Here is a 19,928-nt window from a genome sequence, read left to right on the forward strand (position 1 = left end):
GATCAGCAGCAGTCAATTAGAAATGAATGAGGTTTGGAGCCAGTTGTTCAGATCAAAATAATTTTAATGGGGTGGAAAATAGTGTGAGAAATGTTATTGAATCTGACCTTGCCAGATCATTTTGTTGGCATATAGTGTGAAAGTGAAACATATCAATCTGAATATTTAAAGGGAGACAACTTCTTTCAGGTGAATTTTAAGCCTTGAGAAATAGCCTAGGGAGGCTCGAAACACGTGGTGGTCGCTACTAAAATTGGAACCATCAATAAATGCAAGATGCAACATTTCTGTCAGTGAACTACATTTGATGACTAATCTTATGGTGTATGAAATCCCTCGTTAATAAGAGTGCGCTCTAAGCACTAAAATGAGAAAAGTTGTCTCCGTAAAGGAGTGTAGTGGGACAATTATTGACTAGAGAGCATGTTCAGGCTTTTCCCCCGCCTTCCTCAGAAGAAACTAAATTATAAGATAAAAAAGGTCACATTTGAAACTGCACGAAAATTCTCCTATGAATGCAGCTGACACAAAGAATTGTTATTTTTGCGCTACCCAACTAGGGAACAGATAAGGCATTAGCTTGCACAATTGGTGTGTTTTAAAATACAATAGATTAGGTGACAGGATGGCATATACACAAGATAGGGACTCACTGCACAAGTAGGGCAGAACATTGTAGGTAGATAAGGTTGCTGTGGATACACAGGGAGGTACATAATGTGACAGGCATGCACCAGGAAATCAGTAAATAGCAAAGCAAATGTGTTCTGCAGAGGAATAAAAATATGACAAGCAGTTGCCATTTTAAACTGCACAAGTACAGCAGAGAATTAAGCTCTGTAGCTTTAAGAGAGGCCTTGCAGCTAAGCACACTATTTGAGAAAAATCTATTTAATTCAGAAAAAATGCTGCAGTGGCTGGACATAGATACCTCAAAGGAATGTCAAGGCCGAGGACACCGTAGGGGAGGTTTACATACTGGAACAAGATACCATTGTGAGCATTCAACTATTAAGGTAAATCAAGTTATGACAACACAGCAGACTATTTGAAGTTCATAGGACTAAAGGAGCATCTCAGGTAATTTCCTAAGTGGCTGACAGATTAATGTCTCAGCGATCGGCTAGGTGTGACATAGAAACGCAGATGCGGCTAAAAAGACAAATAATTGCTGCAACAAAATCTTAACATGGTGGAAGTAGCACGACTCACAATAGTTATTCATAATGTGTCAAGAACAGAATGGCGCGTTTACTGTTGCAAGAACAGGGAGGGCTGGAATTTGGCAAGAACAAAGTCTTTGAAACCCAGAGACATCAATGCAGAAATAACATGGGCTGTTTTTTTTAATTAAGACCAAAAGCGATATGCTTGTCCTCTCCTCCCATCTACATACACATGTCCTCATGCCGCCAATTCACAGAGAGTGTGACTGCATGTTAACCAATAAGCATATGTTCTTTTCACAGCAGAAGGAATTTAGAGCTTGCCAATAATATTCAAGCATGATGAGTTCATACATTTTTATGGGTGGGACCTTAGTAGATAGTTACCCAATGAGTAGGCTGGGACATATAGATACTATATGTAGCTTAGCAATTAGGACCAATGAGCAGTAGAGCTAGGTTTTCATAGCTCAGTGATTATGATGACATCAGGATGACTCATTTGTATTATATAAATTGTGTTTTCTGTTCAAAACAGAGAGGAATTGGAGAGAGCGAGCTTTGCTGGGCTGGGCTACCTGTCATTTGGCATACCACACCACAATCCACTCTGTGTCGTCTCTTTATTGGCAGATACCAGGTTGAGGGATCTACTGTTTTTGGATCTATGATTTTCAGGAGCACATGATAAGTTGGCACTACAGAATGGAGCATGCCTGTGTCTTAACTCTTGCACCACCATGAACAGGAAACTGCACTTCTGCTCTCTATGGAATGATCAAGGTTTGTTACAAACCAAGCAGGTCTCCCAGCTGTGCTGCGCCATCTTCTGTATATTTCTTACTGTAGCATAACTTTTTATTAGCTAAGCATCTAATGAAGCAAGCATGTTAAGTGTTCTATGAGACTAGACTGGCTTACATTGGCTTACATTGGAACCAGTTTGGACATGTTTTCTTAGTGTCACGTGTTACTTTATAATGGCCAAACCAACGGGAGCATGTTCTTACATAGGCGTACTGGCATATATTGGCAAATCCAGCTTTGTACCGAGTGCCAGAAATGATACTATGAAAAACATGTCAAAGCGAACATGAGTATGTTCTTAGATGGGCATACTAGCATATGTTGGTGGAGCCAGCATGAACATGTTTTTATACTGGCATATATTGCAGGGACCGCCATGACAATGCATTGGGAAAAGCGCCTGTGCCCTTTTGGTAATTTTCCATACATTGTACTTTTTTCATGTGTTACCCTACACCCTATAAAACCGATTGCATGCCAATAGGAGTGATTGGAAGGGAGGACAGGGGACAGGAGTCTGCTCATTCACACAGCAGTCCTTAAGTGGGTGCTTTCAGACTTGAAGGATTTAACTGCGTGTAACATTGAAGCAGCACTAGAATAGTCTCAATAGAAGGAGTTAGATGCCCTCACACAAATAAGTTTGCCCCTCCCCCACCATCTCTGAAGTTAGAGCCTCTCCCAAAATTTGAAGGGTTAGCCCACCCCATTTTAGGTTTTGTAGAACAGCAGGCCATGCTGTTTCACTGTTGGCAGCCAACACTTGGAACAGACTCCAACTGGCACTCAGGAGTATGTTATATCACGAAAAACCTTGCAAATTAAAAGAAAGTCTCTCCCCTAACTAAACATTCACCACTGTACATTATTACAGCATTCCATCATAAGTCAGTGACATTTCTCCCATCCTAAGGGAGCTGCTTTGGCTTCCAATCCCAGCCATAATATTGGATAAGACTGTCTGCAAGGTAACCACTGCTTGCCCACCTACCTACTTACCTACCTACCAAACTTTGTAGCTTAGGTCGGTCACTCTGCTTCAAAAGCCGCACCAAGTCAAAGCGGTTCAAGATTAAACTGGAGTGTAAGGAAAAACAGAAAACAAGCCGTCTCGTGCTCCACCATGGCCTACTGGCATACCCTCCCAGTTGCAGTCTGCATCCTGGCAAAGCTCTTGCAATTCAGGAACAAATTCAAAACTTTACTCTTCAGTCGACACCTAGGTGCCACCTAGGCTCCTTGCATTCCTGCATTACAGCCCATTGCCTGGAATATACCATGCCACATATTGTAACTGCCTCTTAAACCTGATATGTTGGATCGATGTCCAAATCCAGGGAACAAAATACCGACTTTGGAGAATCCAGGCCCTGCAAGGTTGGTATTTTGTTCACAGTCCCCTCTCCCAGACTATTTTCGGCGGCTCCACCCACACTGCCCGACACCGCTGTGTGAGCCCGTCTGCCCCTCTCCCTGCGCACCCTCCATTTACCTGAAGCAGGGTCCGGCTGCCTTCATCGTGGATCTACAGGCTGTGAAGATGGAAGCCCCACGTGCAACACATCGAGCTTCTGTACGTGACCTTTTGTGCGTCAGGCTACCATCTTCACGGCCTTCATGCTGCAAACAGATATGTTAGCCTCAGCAACATATTTAGTGCTCTGTTGCTTCCAGCTAAGTCCACAATATATAAAAAACCCAAAAGCCAATGCAAACAAAAATCAAAATAGTCAGATACATTTAGAAATTTGTTTAGTGCATCGGGGCTGCTTGGATGGTGAGAGACACACTCAATATGGATAGTACAACGTGACATATTTTAAGGAAATTAAGTGCTGTTGATGTATTGTGATGCAGTCATATGTTCCCCCAACCTGACAGTATATTCAACACTTCATTAAACCATAAACACCCAAAGATATCCAACACTCTCAAATGCCTAACAAAAGCGCATTGGCTGACCAAAGGTCGCTGAACTGAGGAAAGATGTATTGGTTTTTCCTGTTGATATTGCCCGGGCTCCATACTAGCATTGGTCATGAAGGAGGAATTGAACTGGAAACACATTTGAATTCTTTTTATATATGGTATTTTCCAAACCCAACCGTTTCCTCTTGGCCAACCGTGCCATGCTCGAACATGCTTGCCCGGTTTTAAATACTCACTTTCTAGTGCGTTTTTATTGATGATGACATAGCTTCATGCTAGCAAAACCGATAAATTACAGAGACCAAAAAAAGAACAGGCCATAAATACACATTCAGAAATGTTTAAAAACAGACAGAATAGGAAACAGGGCTGCTAAAGCGGAGAAAATAGTACTCCTCAGACTGTAGCACGCGAGAAAGTATGAGGGAAAGAGGAAATGTTAAAAACAGTAGAGCCACAGAGGTGGAATGAGAGAGGTGAAGGAGAGACACATGGAGAGGCCTCAGCTCTGCAGTGACAGGCCGATCAACGATTGCAGCAATGATGACAAACCATGTTTTAATCTCTTCAATCAACTGGCTCTCTCCCCTCATAGAATGTTTGAATCAGCACTCAGCTGAGACCTTTGTCAAATGGTTAAAATATAAAAGAGAAAAGAGCACAGTGATGTGTCTCAAACTCGGCTCTTTTGGCTGCTCAATACCCTACTCTCCCACCCAACCCCAGGCGAATAGTCTACTCTTTTGTCCTCCAATGCTCCGTCTAGGATTAATTCTTGAGGGCATTCTTGCCTGAGAACAGTCAGCCTATGTGTGTTTTGGACAGGTATTGCAGGTGCAGCAGATTCAATCCCTGTGAAATGATAGGAAGAACCTTGGTGGCTGAATGATGGAGTGCGGCTTATATGGCCGTATCAGGTATGGCTCAGAGATCATCTGGTGCAAGGTTGCGTTGATGAGAAGGTCGTTTCATGTGATATAAAATAGCAAAATGTCCCAATGTCACCTTCAATTAAATATTAGGGTTGATTGGAATCGTGCCAATGTATACCCTCAGTATGCATAGAAGTACCAGTGGCAGTAATAAAATAACCAGAGCAGCATTAGGGACTTTGGCCATTGGGGTTGGATATTTCCAATGTTGGGGTCTCCAGGTCTGGTCGTCAAGAGACGAGTCCCCTCTATGTTTCTAGGAGCAAATTTGAAAACAATGAACAGGTATTTAGGTGTTCGTGCTTGTCCTGAAAACCTGGTTTGACTGCCTCTACGAAAGCTAAGAGTAGAAGACCTCTGCTCTAAGCCTACAGATGTTTTAATGATCAGTAGCTTTGGAAAATTGATGTTTTTTTATCAGCATTGTCTAATTTCAGGTAAATAAATACCATCACACATTGATGCCCCAAAGTGCATTGTCTGGTGGCTCATAATTAATACAACCTGGGCAAAGTCCCTGCAGTGAGCTTAAATCTCATTGCAGACATGTGCTGTTGGCATTTTTCAGTAAGTCTTCACTTAAAGAACACCATCCATCTCTCCATCTCATCTTGATAATGGTTCACTGGGCAATCAAAGAATCAAAGCCACGCCAATCACTGTCATATTTCCTTTTTCATTTTCAGGTCTACCTCTTCGGACACAGCAAGCCGTACCAGTGAGACAGTGGAGTTACGCCAGCCGACCAAGAATAAGAACCAGCGCCACAAGCGTCTGTCCAACATATTCCACCGCAGCACCAACAATGTGGTGGGCACCATCAGCTCCGGAAGCAGCGGAGGGCGCTGGGCCAGTGAGAAGAAGCTCTCTGAGATCATCGACCACGTTCCAGAGGACCTGGTGGAGCTGTCCAGCCAGAGGAACCTACCAGGCATCCTCAAGATATTTGGCGATGACATCTCTTCGGGCACCAACTACAAGAGTGTGCTGGCCACGCCGCGCTCCACTGCCCGTGAGCTGGTGAAGGAGGCACTTGAGAGGTACGCCGTGACTGATCCTGATACAGATGCGTTTGCCTTGTGTGATGTGGTAGGGCGCTTTGAAGGCCATGAGCGAGACTGGAAGATGGAATACTTGCGCATTGTTGGGGACCGGGAGAGACCCCTCGTGTTGCAGGAGATGTGGAAACCCAAGGTTGGATTCTCACGCCGCTTTGAGATTCGTCGTAAGGAAGAAGTGGAAAAGATGTCTGCCGAGGACACAGAGACAGCAGGTAACGTGATGGTTAACTATCTGCTTTTAAATACATTTATTTGAGATTGATACTCAGAGGAAGTTGGAGGGCAATCTCACCGGTCATTTTTACCAAGATGGAGGTGTATGTTTGCTGGCACAGGCTGTACCCTTAGTGTACACATGAAACAGTGATGCAGCCTTGATGTGGGAGAAGCCCACACGGACCTAACAACTACAGAGATGGCTTTAGGCGTTTGACCCATTAGGAGGAGTACTGTCAAGGGCTAGAGCTGTTGTGTGTCAAGGATGATGACTTTGAGGAGACTATGCTTGATTAATTGGGATGTCTTTACCATATGCCCTGCTAAAGAGAAAAGTCTTCAAACTCCTCCTAGAGTTCACTTTCCAGATCTTGTCTACCTAATCAGGTGTATGTTGTGTTCAGATTTGACAATCTCTGTGTCTGTGAGGTTGATATGGTTGGACAATCTTGGATAGGTAATTTGAGGTGGAGGCACCCATTCTGTGGGACGTCCCAAGAGAATGGAGGAAAGCGGGCAGGACGAACGAGTACGGAGAAGTGACTCACCATAGTGACACTGGTGCTCTTATTCCGTAGCCCCCTTTCCTCCATACAGTTGGGATGTTCCCTGGCTGTAAATGTTGTTGCAACACTTAGTCGGAAGGAGACCTTTCCAAGGACAAGGGTGGTTTTATAGCGAGCAGAAGAAAGGGTTCTTTTGTGCCAGTGTAAGTGATGGAAACAATTCATATTTGCATATTCACCCAACCATCGAATGATAGATTAGTTTTAACCAACACTATTGCTTGCGGACTGTCTAGATGGGTGCTGTAGGCAGACCCCTTGGATCGGACCAGGTGATCAATGGTGGGTCGGGGTTACAGATATGATCACTCCATCTGTCTGTCCCGGGGCATGCTGGACTTTGAATGAGATTAAGCCCATCACTCTTGCTTGAAGGCTGTTCCATGTGTTTAACGCCCTTTTGGTGAATAACTTTCTTCTGTTACTCCTGGGTCTCCTGCATTGTCTTAGGGCTATTTGTTCTAGAACCAGATCACGGCTGCCAGGGTCTATGCAAGGATTGAAAAGTAATATTTTACCCCCCACCTTCCCCTCATAAGTGTCCACCTTCACACTAGTGGATGCAAAGTGGTGTAAAGGGGGTGGGGGCTGTTAATTAAATTAAACTCGACGGGTGAAGAAGATTTTCTGTTTATGGTTCAACGCTCTGCGATACACTTCCTGTGTTTCTCAGAATGGAACCTAACTAAAAATCCACCTTTTTCGTTAGCACTCGTCAGACAAATTCTGTGGCTACACACTGCAACTAGTTCTCCTAACAGCGTTCTACTGCCTTCGGGCTTCAGTGTTCTATAAATCACCAGTGACAGTGAGAATTGCTTTCTTCAAGTTCGGCATTCCGGTGACTCCCGATCTCTGGTGCCTTTATCATTTGCCCACATCTCCAAATGGGTTGGCCTGGCCTTGTCCACCAGACCCACTTCCCTCTATTTAGAACCATGAGTTATTCAAAGCCTTGCAACATTTAAAAATTGCAGATAGATTTTGAAGTTCTGAAGAAGTCCTCTTGGCTTCTGGAAGGTGCTTTTCATTTTCCACCATCAGTTCCAAAATGTTTCATGCAGATTACAGTAGAACATACGCTGCTCAACGTGTTCACCTGTGCCGTAGGCAGGAATTACTACGTAAAATGGGCAGATGTATGGAACTGAGAGCAGCGTGCTGCAGGGTTTGGTAAGGAAATCTAGGCTGCCTGTGTTTTTGAGAGGGAGACAAACTCATCCTTTATGGCATGAGTGTCTCTGAACAGTAGTCTTATGCAGGGACGAAGCCAATCGGATTCTGCAGAACACGGGCTGAAATCTCTGATCTCAGCCCGCGTTCTGCGCAACCCGCAGGCTGCCTCCCAGCCACAGGCCACCATAAAAAAAAATATTGCTCTTAAACCCCACCTCCCTCCACTTACCTTTTGGTGCCGCTCGTAGCTGTTCCTTGTCGTCCTGAGCGCTCCGGTTGGCCGCCATGGAAAGAGAAGCAGAGCTATGATATGATATGATATGATATGATATGATATGATATGGCATTTATAACACGCCTATACACAAGTGTTTCAAGGCGCGACGAGGCAAGGGGGGGAACAATGGGAGGACAAACAACGATTCTACTAGGCCAGGTGTCATTCAGATCGTGCAAGTGCAAGGGAAGGGGGGAAAAGGAAAAGTGCGAAGGGGGAAGGGAGAGGGGAAGTGCAGTACATGGGAAGTGGAATAAATATGACACATAAATAGCCAGCTAGTGGCAAGTGCAAGGAAGTGCAGACGTAAGTGCTAGAAGGGGGGGACTGAAGGGATACAGAAAAAGGTCCCCAAGTGCAGGGGTTGCCAGGGAGGCAGTGCAGGTGGGTAATTGATGGGGCCTGGGCCAGAGATCAAAAGGGTGGCCAGGTAGCCAGTGCAATTTCGGTCAGGAATTCAGCAAGGGAGAAGGAGGAGAGAAAGCAGAAGCAAAGAGGAAGGTTTTGAGGTGTTTTCGGAACCGGAGATGGTTCTCCTCAAGTTTCAAGGAAGCAGGAAGGCTGTTCCAGAAAGAGGCCCCTGCTGAAGAGAGTAATCTGCCACCAACTCGTTGCTTGGAGAAGCGACTGACCCTAAGGGAGTTGGAGGCAGATGAGCGAAGAGCTCGAGAAGGGAGATATTTAGGTAGAGAGAGTTGAAGGTATTTCGGTCCCAGACCCCAGAAGGCCTTGTGTACAACGCAGAGGGTTTTGTACTTAATCCTCGCAGCCACTGGGAGCCAGTGCAGAGATACGGAGCCCCACTTTCCTTTTCATGCCAGCCATCTTGGGAAAGGATTTTCCTTCGTTCAACGGGACACTTGTGTCCCATTGAACGAAGGGAACATTTTTGTTTTTTTAGCACCCTGGGTTGCCTCCTGGGGTGCTAATGGACTTAACACACGATCCGGCTCGCCGGATCGGGTGTTATTGGCCCGGGGTCCGAGTTAAAGACCGAGCGAAGTTAGGCTGTGTTGTGGGAGGTTGCTAAGAGAACATATTATGAGTTGGGTGGTAAATCTGCCAGTTTTTGGCCTTAAATTGGGGGTGTTTACCTGCAGCAGTATGTCAGATGTAAATCCTCTATACTTCTAGTTCAAACTGTGAATTTGGCAGTGCGGTAAGAACTGCCTTAATTCTATTACCACCCAAAAGGTGGAAGTAACAGAATTGCCACTGCTTTTTTACTGTCCCACAATACTCGTAATGAGGCCCACGGTGTAAACTAAAGGATTTCGTTTGGGGTTTTATGGAATCCTAAAACCAGGGGAGTTGGTAGGTCTGCAAAAGACCCGGGGCTACGCTAATGTCGGAACTGTTGGGACTGGGGGCTAGCTAGACTTTTGGCTGTAGCTCCTGAGATTCTATCCGGGGCTACAACCAAAAGATCAGGGGCTATAGCCCCCTTACCCCCCCCTAGCAACACCCATGTCTAAAACCTTAAGCTCTCCAAGTGCTTAGTATTCACAGAGGTCTAACATTTTACTGAACAAACATAGCGATTTACAGGGTTAAACCACTGTCATGAACACATCCTGTGCTTGATCCTTTGTCTGTTGTGTGGTGCATGGAATCCAGTATGTGGGAGATAGGAAGGCGGCAGTCCCTGGTGTAGAGATAAACAGCACAGGAAATGACTCAGCTGGCTAATATCTGGCTGACATGAATTCAAATCCAGCAATACCGCAGTGGTCACAGCGCACTGGGTCGGTGCCGGGCTTTTGCTTCAAATGTGGCGCCCTGTGGTTGTTTTAATTCCCAGAGCATTGTGTGCTTGGATGAGGCCATTTCCTGAAGCCTGACGGGTTTTCAAACAACCTATAATGTTGCCTGCTTCTAAGGCCAAAGCCAAGACTTGGGAAATGTATTCTCACTCAGGGTGTGGAAATCCTGGACAGGTCATTCAAAATGTCTGCTAGCTAATGGTCGTTTACGAATAGGCCAGGACTACGCCATTAATTACACGCAACGTACATTATTTGTAAGCACTCTCGAGTTTTGGAAAATTAGGTACCCGGAGGTAGTGATTTTCAAAGGCTCGTACAGTTTCCAAGTGGAAGGCAGTCTTTGGAAATCGCCTCTCGGGGTTCTTCGGCTCCAATGCCACGACACGTTATGGGTGCACAAAAGGAAAGGTCCAAAATATGGCCCCACAGAAATGAAGCAGGGCCTGCCACGTGTCAGCACATGGGCACGTGTTGCTATGCAGCCCCAGCGATTGAAGGCAAGGGAAGTCTTGAACACTGGTAAACAGAAAGGGAGTTACACGCAGAAAATGATGCCAAACCTTCAGCCACACAGAAAGTCAGGCCCGACCCTCGGGTACAGATGAATACATCACACCAATAGAAAAGCATAAAGGAAGTGATGTCACAGGGAGGAACGTCTACCACACGACAACACTGGAAAAAAAACAAGACAATTATCCTTTCCTAACCCCGAAGCAAGGCGATCCCCCCATCTCACTATCAAACGGCCTTCCAAATGCCTAAATTCACATGCGGCTAAGTTCCACACAGCTTACGTTTACAACAAATGCACTGTATGCGGGATCCAACGAATACATCATGGACAAAATGCAAAGACTCCAAAATAATGCCCTTAGAGCAGCGCCAAATATTCCAAACAGAGAACACATCTCGGCAGCTAGAAGAGATGTCCATTGGCTGAAGATCAAAGACCGAGTCGCACTTAAAAAACTCTCTCTCACGTCCAAATGCCTTAATAATATAGCGCCACCCTACCTGACAGAAAGAATAAATAAGAGAACTTCTAACCGACCCATGAGATCTGCTAACGCCTACACCTTAGAGGGTCCTAGATTTAAACGTTCTACAGCCGGCGGTTCTAGTTTCCTGGTCATAGCCGCTCCATCCTGGAACGGACTCCCCTTAGATCTCAGAACTGACCAGCCCAATTCTAGATTTAGACGTAAAGTCCTCACCTGGATACGATCAAATGATGTCCAATTCCTGTTAACTGAGCCTCCTACTGCCTATTCAACTGTTTATGTTTTACTGTACCTCGGAACTGTATTACTTGAAGAATATCTATATGTGACTACTGGTATTACTGCAAACTATGTCAGTATGTACTTACCTACCATGCAACTAAGCTTTTAAGTATACTTGTAAAGTTTGCACCCAGCTACCTGAGGATTTTGGCTGCGTTTTATCAAATAATAAACAAACAAAAAACAAAGAAAGGTTACAGTAGAAAGCCACTCCTGCTCACTGCAGACGGTCAAAGTTCATTTTGAAGACGCAAGTTCACATCTGCACATGGGCGATCCGTATCCTGAATCCAGCAATCGTTGCCGGACATATTGCAAAATGAGTGCATAAGCGAAGAATACACAAAGTTGCCGCATTACATTTCATAGCCTGATTTTCTACTCATATCTCGGGGGGGGGGGGGGCGGTGGGTTTGCTGCACACCTAGGCGATGCCCCATGCATGTGAACCCTGTGATTAATTGCATTACCCCTTGCCCTGACCAAGAGCCAGTCACTTAATTACTTTTATGGGTTGAAACGTCTAATGCAACCATTTCTTTTTTGATGTAGATGTCTCCTCCGAAGCTGATTTTCGCACTCATCGCAATTTTTGGGACACTTCTCTGCGACCATAAACGTTTGAAATTTTTCTACTAAAAGTACATTACTTGACTGACTGCTTTAGTTAGGGAACCCGAAAGAATATAGGCTTCCCCTCCATGACACTTCTCCATGGAGGATAGCTCAGTGGCAACGTGCTTGCCTTGGAAGGTGACACGAAGCAACACAGGTTCGATCCCCGGGTCTGCGCTTAGAAACTGCACCTAAGACAACAACAAAAAAAGAATTGTGTAACAGCTCCTTGTGTGAGCACTTTAAAAATGTAAATAAATAATTATGTTGTCCCCCGACCTTGCCTACTATTTAATGTAATTCAATGATTGGACGTGAGATCCACTTACAACAGCCCTTCCCTGAAAAACGTGTCCTTTAAGCATATAACACACTATTGCTTTGTGACTTGTGGAGCATCCCCCTTCACAGGAAAGGGGGGGGCAATAATGAGGATGCACAACATGCAGCCAGACAAGATGAAAAGCCGCTTGGAAAGGAAGGCCTTTCTGGAAGCCATGAGTTCACACATAAATAACTGTCCACCATACTCTTAAATGCACAGAAGGAATTGCAATAGACAGTGAGGCCCAGCATGCAGTAAAACAGAAAGGAAAGCTCAGTAAATTGGGTGTGCACGTCGCGCGACATGCATGCAGCAAGCACGGGACTGGGTATCGAACCCATGCCCTTCAAGCACGGCACTGAGCAGTGAAAGGGGAAGGAAGGCCGTCTCGCCACTGTCGGTTGGCTGTTTCAGGTCTGTGGATACCGAAATGATTGGTAGACTGTGTAGTCCATGGCTCGTGAGACGTACCCAAAGCGCTTGGCTTTATGCTGTGCCCTTTGTCTGCTGTAGACAAGAGCTATGTGTTCCAGGCATGGCCCTAAGCCATTCCAATACCAAGTACCTACAAAGCGAGTCCTGTGAGTACTTTGTACTGTGAATACCGGACATGATTGAAGTGCAAGACCTTGGCGTGGCAGCAAGGAGCATAAACGTATTAATACTTATTGATGACACCAATGATGGCACTTGACATATCTGTAGGCGGAATTATGAGCATAACTTGATGCAGGTTATGGCTCCCTTGGTAACAATAATAGTTCAATTGCAGTGTTTTATAGGTCTTGTGTTATCAGTATAAGGAGCCTTCAACAAAAGTTGCTATTCTGGGACATAGATATGAGAGAGACTGAGACAGCGAGAGAGAGCAGAATTAGCCATTTCACCCAAGTCACACACAACACTGTGCCACCTAGTAACCATCAGTGGAAGTTCACCCCCACTTCATAGCCAGATGGGCAATGCATGTTGGGTAAGCACATTACCTCACAAGTCACAAGCCTTTTTTCAAGTAAACGCCTTTGTCTATAGGGCAGTACTGTTTTATACATATTATTTTTCAACCCAAGGCAGACACCTCTTTAGGATGCAGACAACTGCATGCATGTTTCACCCTTGTTAGGGATCATTAGCACAGTATAGCCTGAAGTCTGAATCCTTTTGGTTGGAGCTTTGAGGCATATTGTGCAAGCACCAACAGAGCTGTGGTGGTTTTGAAAGGCTTGAACAAAATGTCTTCACCTGAGATGTGAAATCAGAGTTAGCCATTTCAGGCAAGTCACACACAGCACAGCGCCATCCAGTTGCCATGAAACGTCATATTTGCATGAAATACGTGTTGAAAAATATCCTCGTCTCAGCCCCTCTTTATATCCCTTCTTCCAGTACCTCTTTCATGCCCCAATCTGTCTTCCTCTCCCCTGTCACAGTGCTATTTCCTTGTCCCAGTCACTCTTCCTCATCCCAGTCTTTCTTCTTTTTATTCCAGCCCCTCTGCCTTGTCCTATTCCCTCTTCCTTTTCCTCACCCCAGTCCCTTATCCAGGTTCTGCTTCCCCTTCCTCGTTCCAGTTCCTCTTTTTCTTGCTAGCGTGCTCCTATCCCTCTTTCTCTTCACCATCCTAGTCCCTTTTCCTCTTCCTAATCGCGTTTCCTCTTCCTCATCCCAATGACTCTTTCTCATCTCAGATTGTCTCCCTCTTCATTGTTAGTCTTCCTTCCTCATCCCAGTCTCTGCTCCCCTTTTATCACAGTCCATCTTCCATGTTCCCAACCAACTTCTTTGTCCAAGTCCCTCATCCCCATCCCATTCCCAATTCAGTGTCCCAGTCGCTCTTCTTCTTGAACGCCCCAGCACGCTTCCTTCTCCTAATTGCTGCCACTCTTACGATTCCTGTCCCCACCCCTTTTCTTCCTGTTCCTCTCCTCAGGCATTCTTCCTAGTCCCAGTACCTCTTCGTTGCCCCACGTCCAAATGCTTTTCCTTGCCCCAGACCATCATTTTCTTCCTCATCCCAGTAACTCTTCATCATCCCACCCCCTTTTCGTCATTCCACTCCCTCTTTCTCACCCCAAACCCTCTTTCTTGCCCCAGTCCCTCTTCCTTTCACTGTGCCTCTTCTGTTTCCCAGTCCCTCTTTCTCATCCCAGTATAGTTTCTTCATCTAACTCACGCCAGTCCCCCATTCACTTCCTAATCCCTCATCTAATTCCTCATCTCAGTTCCTCTCCCTCATCTCAGTCCCTCTTCACCATCCCGTTCCCTCTTTCACTTCCTAATGCCCCTTACTCCTCCAAGTGGCTCTTTGTCCTTGCAGCCCATCTTCCTCATCCCAGTCCCTTTTCCTCATCCCAGGCCCTTTTCCTCATTCCAGTTCCTTTCCCTCATCCCTGTCCCTCCATCTCATCCCAGTCACTCACCCTCTTCCTCGTCCCACTCCCTTTCCACTTCAGTCCCTCTTACGTGTTCCAATCACTGTTCTTCATACAAGTTCCTCTTCCTTCTTTCAGTGCTTCATTTTCTTCTTTGCCTAAAACACTCCTCTTCATCCCAATCCCTCTTCACCTTGCTCTCCACAGTCCCACTTCCCGGTCCTGTTTCCTCTTTAATGCTGCTCTTCCTTATCCCAGCTGCTCTTTCTCTTCACAGCCCTCTTCCTATCCCTCATCAAAGTCTCTCTTCCTCATTCCAGTCTCTCTTCCTCATCCCTGTTTTATCTTCCTTATCCCTCTTTCTCGTCCAAGTCTTTCTTCATCTTCCTCATCCTCGTTCCTTTTTTTGTCCCTGCACCTTTTTCTAATGCTCATCCTAATCCCTCTTCTTGTTCCAGTCCCAGACCCTCTTCCTTATCCCAGCCCCTCTTCATCCTTTTGCTGCCTTTATGTTGCCCCAGCCTGTCTTCCTCTTCATCATCCATTGCCTCTTTGTGGTTCTAGTCTCTATTGCTCATTTCAGTCCAATTTCCTTATTCCAGTGCTGCCTCCGCTTCCCAATTCTTCCTCCTTTTCCCCTCCACTTTTTTGTCCCAGTCCCTCTACATCTTCATCATCCCATTCCCACTATCTCATACCATCCAACCATCCTCTTCCTCATCCCAGTCTCTCTTCCCTGTCCCAATCCCTCTTCCAGCCCCTCTTCCTGGAGCTATTCCCTCTTCCTGATCCGAGTGCCATTCCTCATCCTCCCAGTCTCTCTTCCTTGTCTGACTACATATTCCTCTTCCCTCTTCCTCTTGCTCATTCAAGTGCTTCTGCCTTGTCCCGTTCTGCCTTTATTCTTTCTCAACCCAGTCCCACTTCCTTGTACAAGACCTGCTTCCTCTTCTTTTTCTCTGTCCCCTTTTCTGATACTACTCATGCTTCCTCATTCCACTGTCTCCACCTAATGTCTGTCCCTAATTTTCTTGCTCATGTCAGACCCTCGTCCACGTCGTTGTCTAGCACTCTCTTCCTCATCCCTCTCCCTCTTCCTTTTCCTTGTCCTTCTTCCCCATCCCTGTCCCTTTTCCAAATCCCTCTTTCTTGTCCTACTCCCACATCATCTTCCTTATCCCAGTCCCCATCCTCTTTCTCCTGCATTTACCTTGTCCCAGCCTGTCTTCCTTTGTTGTTCTAGTCTCTCTTGCTCATTCCAGTCCCCTTTCCTCATTCCAGTGCCTCCTCCTCTTCCCAATTCTTCCTCCTTGTCTCCTACACATTTTTCTCCCATTCCCTCTACATTTTCCGTATCCCATTCCCACTTCCTCATACCATTCAATCATCCTCTTGCTCATGCCACTCTCCCTTCCCTGTCCCAATCCCTCTCCCTTGTTCCAGTCCCTCTTCCTGGAGCCATTCCCTCTTCCTGTTCCCAGTGTTCTTCCTCTTCCTCATCCCACTCCCTCTTCCTTGTCTGGCTACCTATTCAACGTTCCTCTTCCTCATCCACATGCTTCTACCTTATCCCGTTCCACCTTTTTTCTTCCTCACCCCAGTCTCTGTTCATTGTACAAGACCTGTTTCCTCATTCTTTTCCCTGTCCCCTTTTCTCATACAACTCTCCTCTCTCTTCGTCATCCCATTCCCTCTTCCTTTTCCTTCTCCCCATCCCAGTCCCTTTAACTCATCTCATATCCTGTTCTCGTCCAAGTCCCTCTTCCTCTTCCCTGTTCTGTTTTCCTTGCCCCTCTTCCTCGTCCAAGTCTCTCTTCATCATCTTCATCCTCGGTGCTCTTTTTTGTCCTTGCACCGTTTTCTTATCCTCTTCCTAGTCCATCTATCTTGTCCCAGTCCCACATCCTCTACCTTATCCCAGCCCCTCTTCATCGTTCTGCTGCATTTACTGTGCCCCAGCCTGTCTTCCTTGTCATCATTGGAGTCCCTCGTTGTTGTCCTAGTCTCTCTTGCTCATTCCAGTGCCCCTCTTCTTCTTAATTCCTTTCCTTGTCTGCCCCACTTTTTTGTCCAATTCCATCTCCATCTTCCTCATCTCTTTCCCACTTCGTTATACCATTCAATCATCCTCTTGCTCATCCCACTATCTCTTCCCCATCCCAATCCCTCCTCCTTGTTCCAGTCCCTCCTTCTGGAGCTATTCTCTCTTCCTGTTCCGAGTGCTCTTCCTCTTCCTCATGCCAGTCCCTCTTCCTTGTCTGACTACCTATTCCTCTTCCCTCTTTCTCATGCAAGTGCTTCTGCTTTATCCTGTTCCACTTTTTTCTTCCTCCCCGATCCCTCTTCCTTTTACAAGACCTGCCTCCTCATCCTTTCCCCTGTGCTTATTTCTTACACCACTCCTGTTTCCTCATTCCATTCCCTCCACGTAATGTATGTCCCTCATTCACTTTCTCATACCAGCCCCTCATCCACTTCTTTGTCCTGCTCTCTCTTCCTCATCCCATTCCCTCTTCCTCATCCTCCTTCCTCATCCCAGTCCCTCTTCCCCTCCCTAATACCTGTTCTCTCTTCCTTGTCCCTCTTCATTGTCCAAGTTTCTCTTCGTCTTGTTCCTCTTGTTGTCCCTTTTCCTTTTCAAATCCTCTTCCTAATCCCTCTTTCTTGTCCCAGTCCCTCTGCATCTTCCCCATCCCGTTCTTACTTCCTCGTATTATTCAATCATCCTCTTGCTCATCCCAGTCTCTCTCCCCCTCACAATTTCTCTTTCTTGTTACAGTCCCTCTTACTGGAGCCATTCCCTCTTCCTGTTCCCACTGATCTTCCTCTTCTTCATCCCAGTCCTTCTTCCTTGTCCGACTACCTATTCTTCTTCGTTCTTCCTCATCCAAGTTCTTCTGCCTTGTCCCGTTCCACCATTTTCCTTCCTCACCCCAGTCCCTCTTCCTTGTACAAGACCTTCTTCCTCTTCCTCCTACCACTCCTGCTCCCTCATTCCAGTCCCTCCACATAATGGCTGTCCCTCATTTACTTTCTCATACCATCCCCTCATCCACTTCTTTGCCCAGCTCTCTTCCTCATCCCAGTCCCTCTTCCTTGTCTTTCTTCCCCACTGTCTCTTTTCCTCATCCCATATTCTCACCCCTTCGTCATCCCACACCCTCTTCCTGTCTCTCCTCACTGTTCTCTCTTCCTTGTCCCAGTCATTCTTCCCCATTCCAGTTCATCTTCCTCTTACTTTTCCCAGTCCATTTTCTTCATTATTGTCCCTCTTTCTTGCCCCAGTCCCACTTTGCCTTCCCATTGCCTCATTTACCTCCTAATCCAACTACGTCTTGTTTGTCCCAGTAACCCTTCCACTTCCTCTTCCCAGTGCCTCTTCATCTTCCTTACCACAATCTTGTTTCCTTCCTCAATACCCATTCCTTGCACCAGTCCCTCTTCATAGTTCCTCTTCTGGTTTCTTGTTTGAGTGCTGCTTCTTTACCCGAGCCTGTCTGCCTGTTTCGAGCACCTTTTGCTTCTTCCTGTACTTGTTCTTCATCCCTGTTCCTCTTGCTGATCCCATGGTCTTCCTTGTCCCACTCAATTTTCCTCTTCCTTCACCAGTCCCTTTTCTTTGTTCCAGTCCCTCTTCCTCGTTCTGATGCCTTTAACTTATCCCAGTGTGTCTTCCTCTTCATCATCTGTGATGAATCCTGCAGAGTCAGCACCAAACCACAGCCTAAAGTCTCCTCCAATGTGGCCAGAGAAAGGCAGCGGCTACCTGACGCTAGCCCTGTGGGTGGAATCAGGAGGGAGGATCACATGGGAGGAGACGGCTATCAGGTGGAAGTGGCGACTCTGCTAGGAGAGACGTAGTATTCATCTTCTTCGGAGGACGAGAGTCATATTATTACCAGATACCTAATGGCATGTTATCAATGTACAAGTCCCTCCCATATAACCACTAAAAGAAACTTTCATAGAAAATCATCTAGACAGAATAGGTTGGCACCTCGGGTTCAAGAATCAAATGTGAAATCCTGTAATGGTCATGATTCTGCCATGGGTAGAAGTCCTCACCCCGATGTGGGATCACAAACCCTTCTCGTAACTTCCCCTCACCCTGATAACTCTCAGTAAATAAAACAGTCACACTTAACTGAGTATAAAAAGATCAATACTATTGTGAACTTCAGCATCGATAATGCTTATGGTACTGGGACGAGGAGGAATGGCTCAGAGACCGTGAGGATTAAGAATGCTCTTAACCAAAAGGTGCAGTGTTTTGCTTTTCAGACATGTGTAATAACCTCAGAAGTACTTACACTATTACACGGACTAAAAGTTCTTGGACCCAGGAAGTCAATAAAGCACACTTAGACCAAGGGTTGAACTATGATGGGCTCATTACAGGCCCCTTCATTCATACTCCATAAGCACACCGATAACTATGGGATAAATGCAATTGGTTATACCTAAGCACACAAACAAGGATAACACTTTAATAAAACAATATAAAATTAGAGCAGGACCACATCAATCAGCCCCACACCTCTAGTACACCAGAAGGGAACCGAACAGATTGGAAACAGAAGAAAATTATAAATCTGCTTTTCCAATTTTGTTAACGTGGACGGAACAGCAGTTTTATCTCTGCAAGGTCGTGGATCGTTGATTAGTTGCAACAAAGCGAAAATACAATTATCACCCAATGATAAAAGGGACTGTCCAGTCAAGGTTGTATAAACATATCTACTTTATTATTATTATAACAGACCGTACTAGCACATTACAAAACACAACCCACCCTGTAAACGAACACAGAGGACAGACAGTTTCACAAAGGAAAGGGATGCACTCTAGATACTGACAGGAGGGTAGTCGGTAAAGCAATCAGTCTTAACTGTTCAAGGTTATTTGGTTTCAGCACCAAGGAACGAAGGGGTCATAAATGTCACTAGTGGCCTTTGGAGAAGGATCAGGGGGACAGAACCACAATGTACCTAGTGCTTGAGAAGATCTTGATGCTCAACAGGGTTGAGTCGGTTCCAGGATGTTTTGCAGCCCCTGCAACAGAGTACAAGAAGGGAGACAGCTGTGGGTATCAGGCGGCAGGCAGTTCGGGAAGCGAGGTTGGACGGACGGCTGCAGGCTGGCCTACACCGCGGCTCAGGGTAAAAAATCATTGTCTATGTGCTGGTTGACGGTTCTGGAACGCTGGTCGAGGAGTCTCAGCTGGCTTTAGTGACTTCAGGTGACAACAATCAGTGGTGCAGCCAGTCGCTGTTCGAGGGATTGACTGCCTCGAGAAATGGCCTTAAAATATGGATGCTGGTTGATGCTTGTTGTGGCACACCTCCTAGCTTCCTCCAGCTAAATGTGACAGGGAGGACTATGCATGTAGCCTGTGTCCCTAAGAGTACTATGTGTTTGTTGTGCAGTGAGCAGA

At 45.9% G+C, this 19,928-nt stretch overlaps 1 protein-coding gene across 1 annotated transcript in view; it reads left to right on the forward strand.

The window, feature by feature from the left end:
- RASIP1 (Ras interacting protein 1) overlaps positions 1–19,928 on the forward strand; it is a 263,056-nt gene that overhangs the window by 91,734 nt on the left and 151,394 nt on the right. The window contains exon 3 of the mRNA XM_069607023.1: positions 5,521–6,107. Coding sequence (XP_069463124.1) covers positions 5,521–6,107 — 587 coding nt within the window. The remainder of the gene's footprint in view (positions 1–5,520; positions 6,108–19,928) is intronic.

The sequence above is a fragment of the Ambystoma mexicanum genome, chromosome 1p (assembly GCF_040938575.1).
Source record: "Ambystoma mexicanum isolate Mex_15411 chromosome 1p, UKY_AmexF1_1, whole genome shotgun sequence".
Lineage (NCBI taxonomy): Eukaryota > Metazoa > Chordata > Amphibia > Caudata > Ambystomatidae > Ambystoma > Ambystoma mexicanum.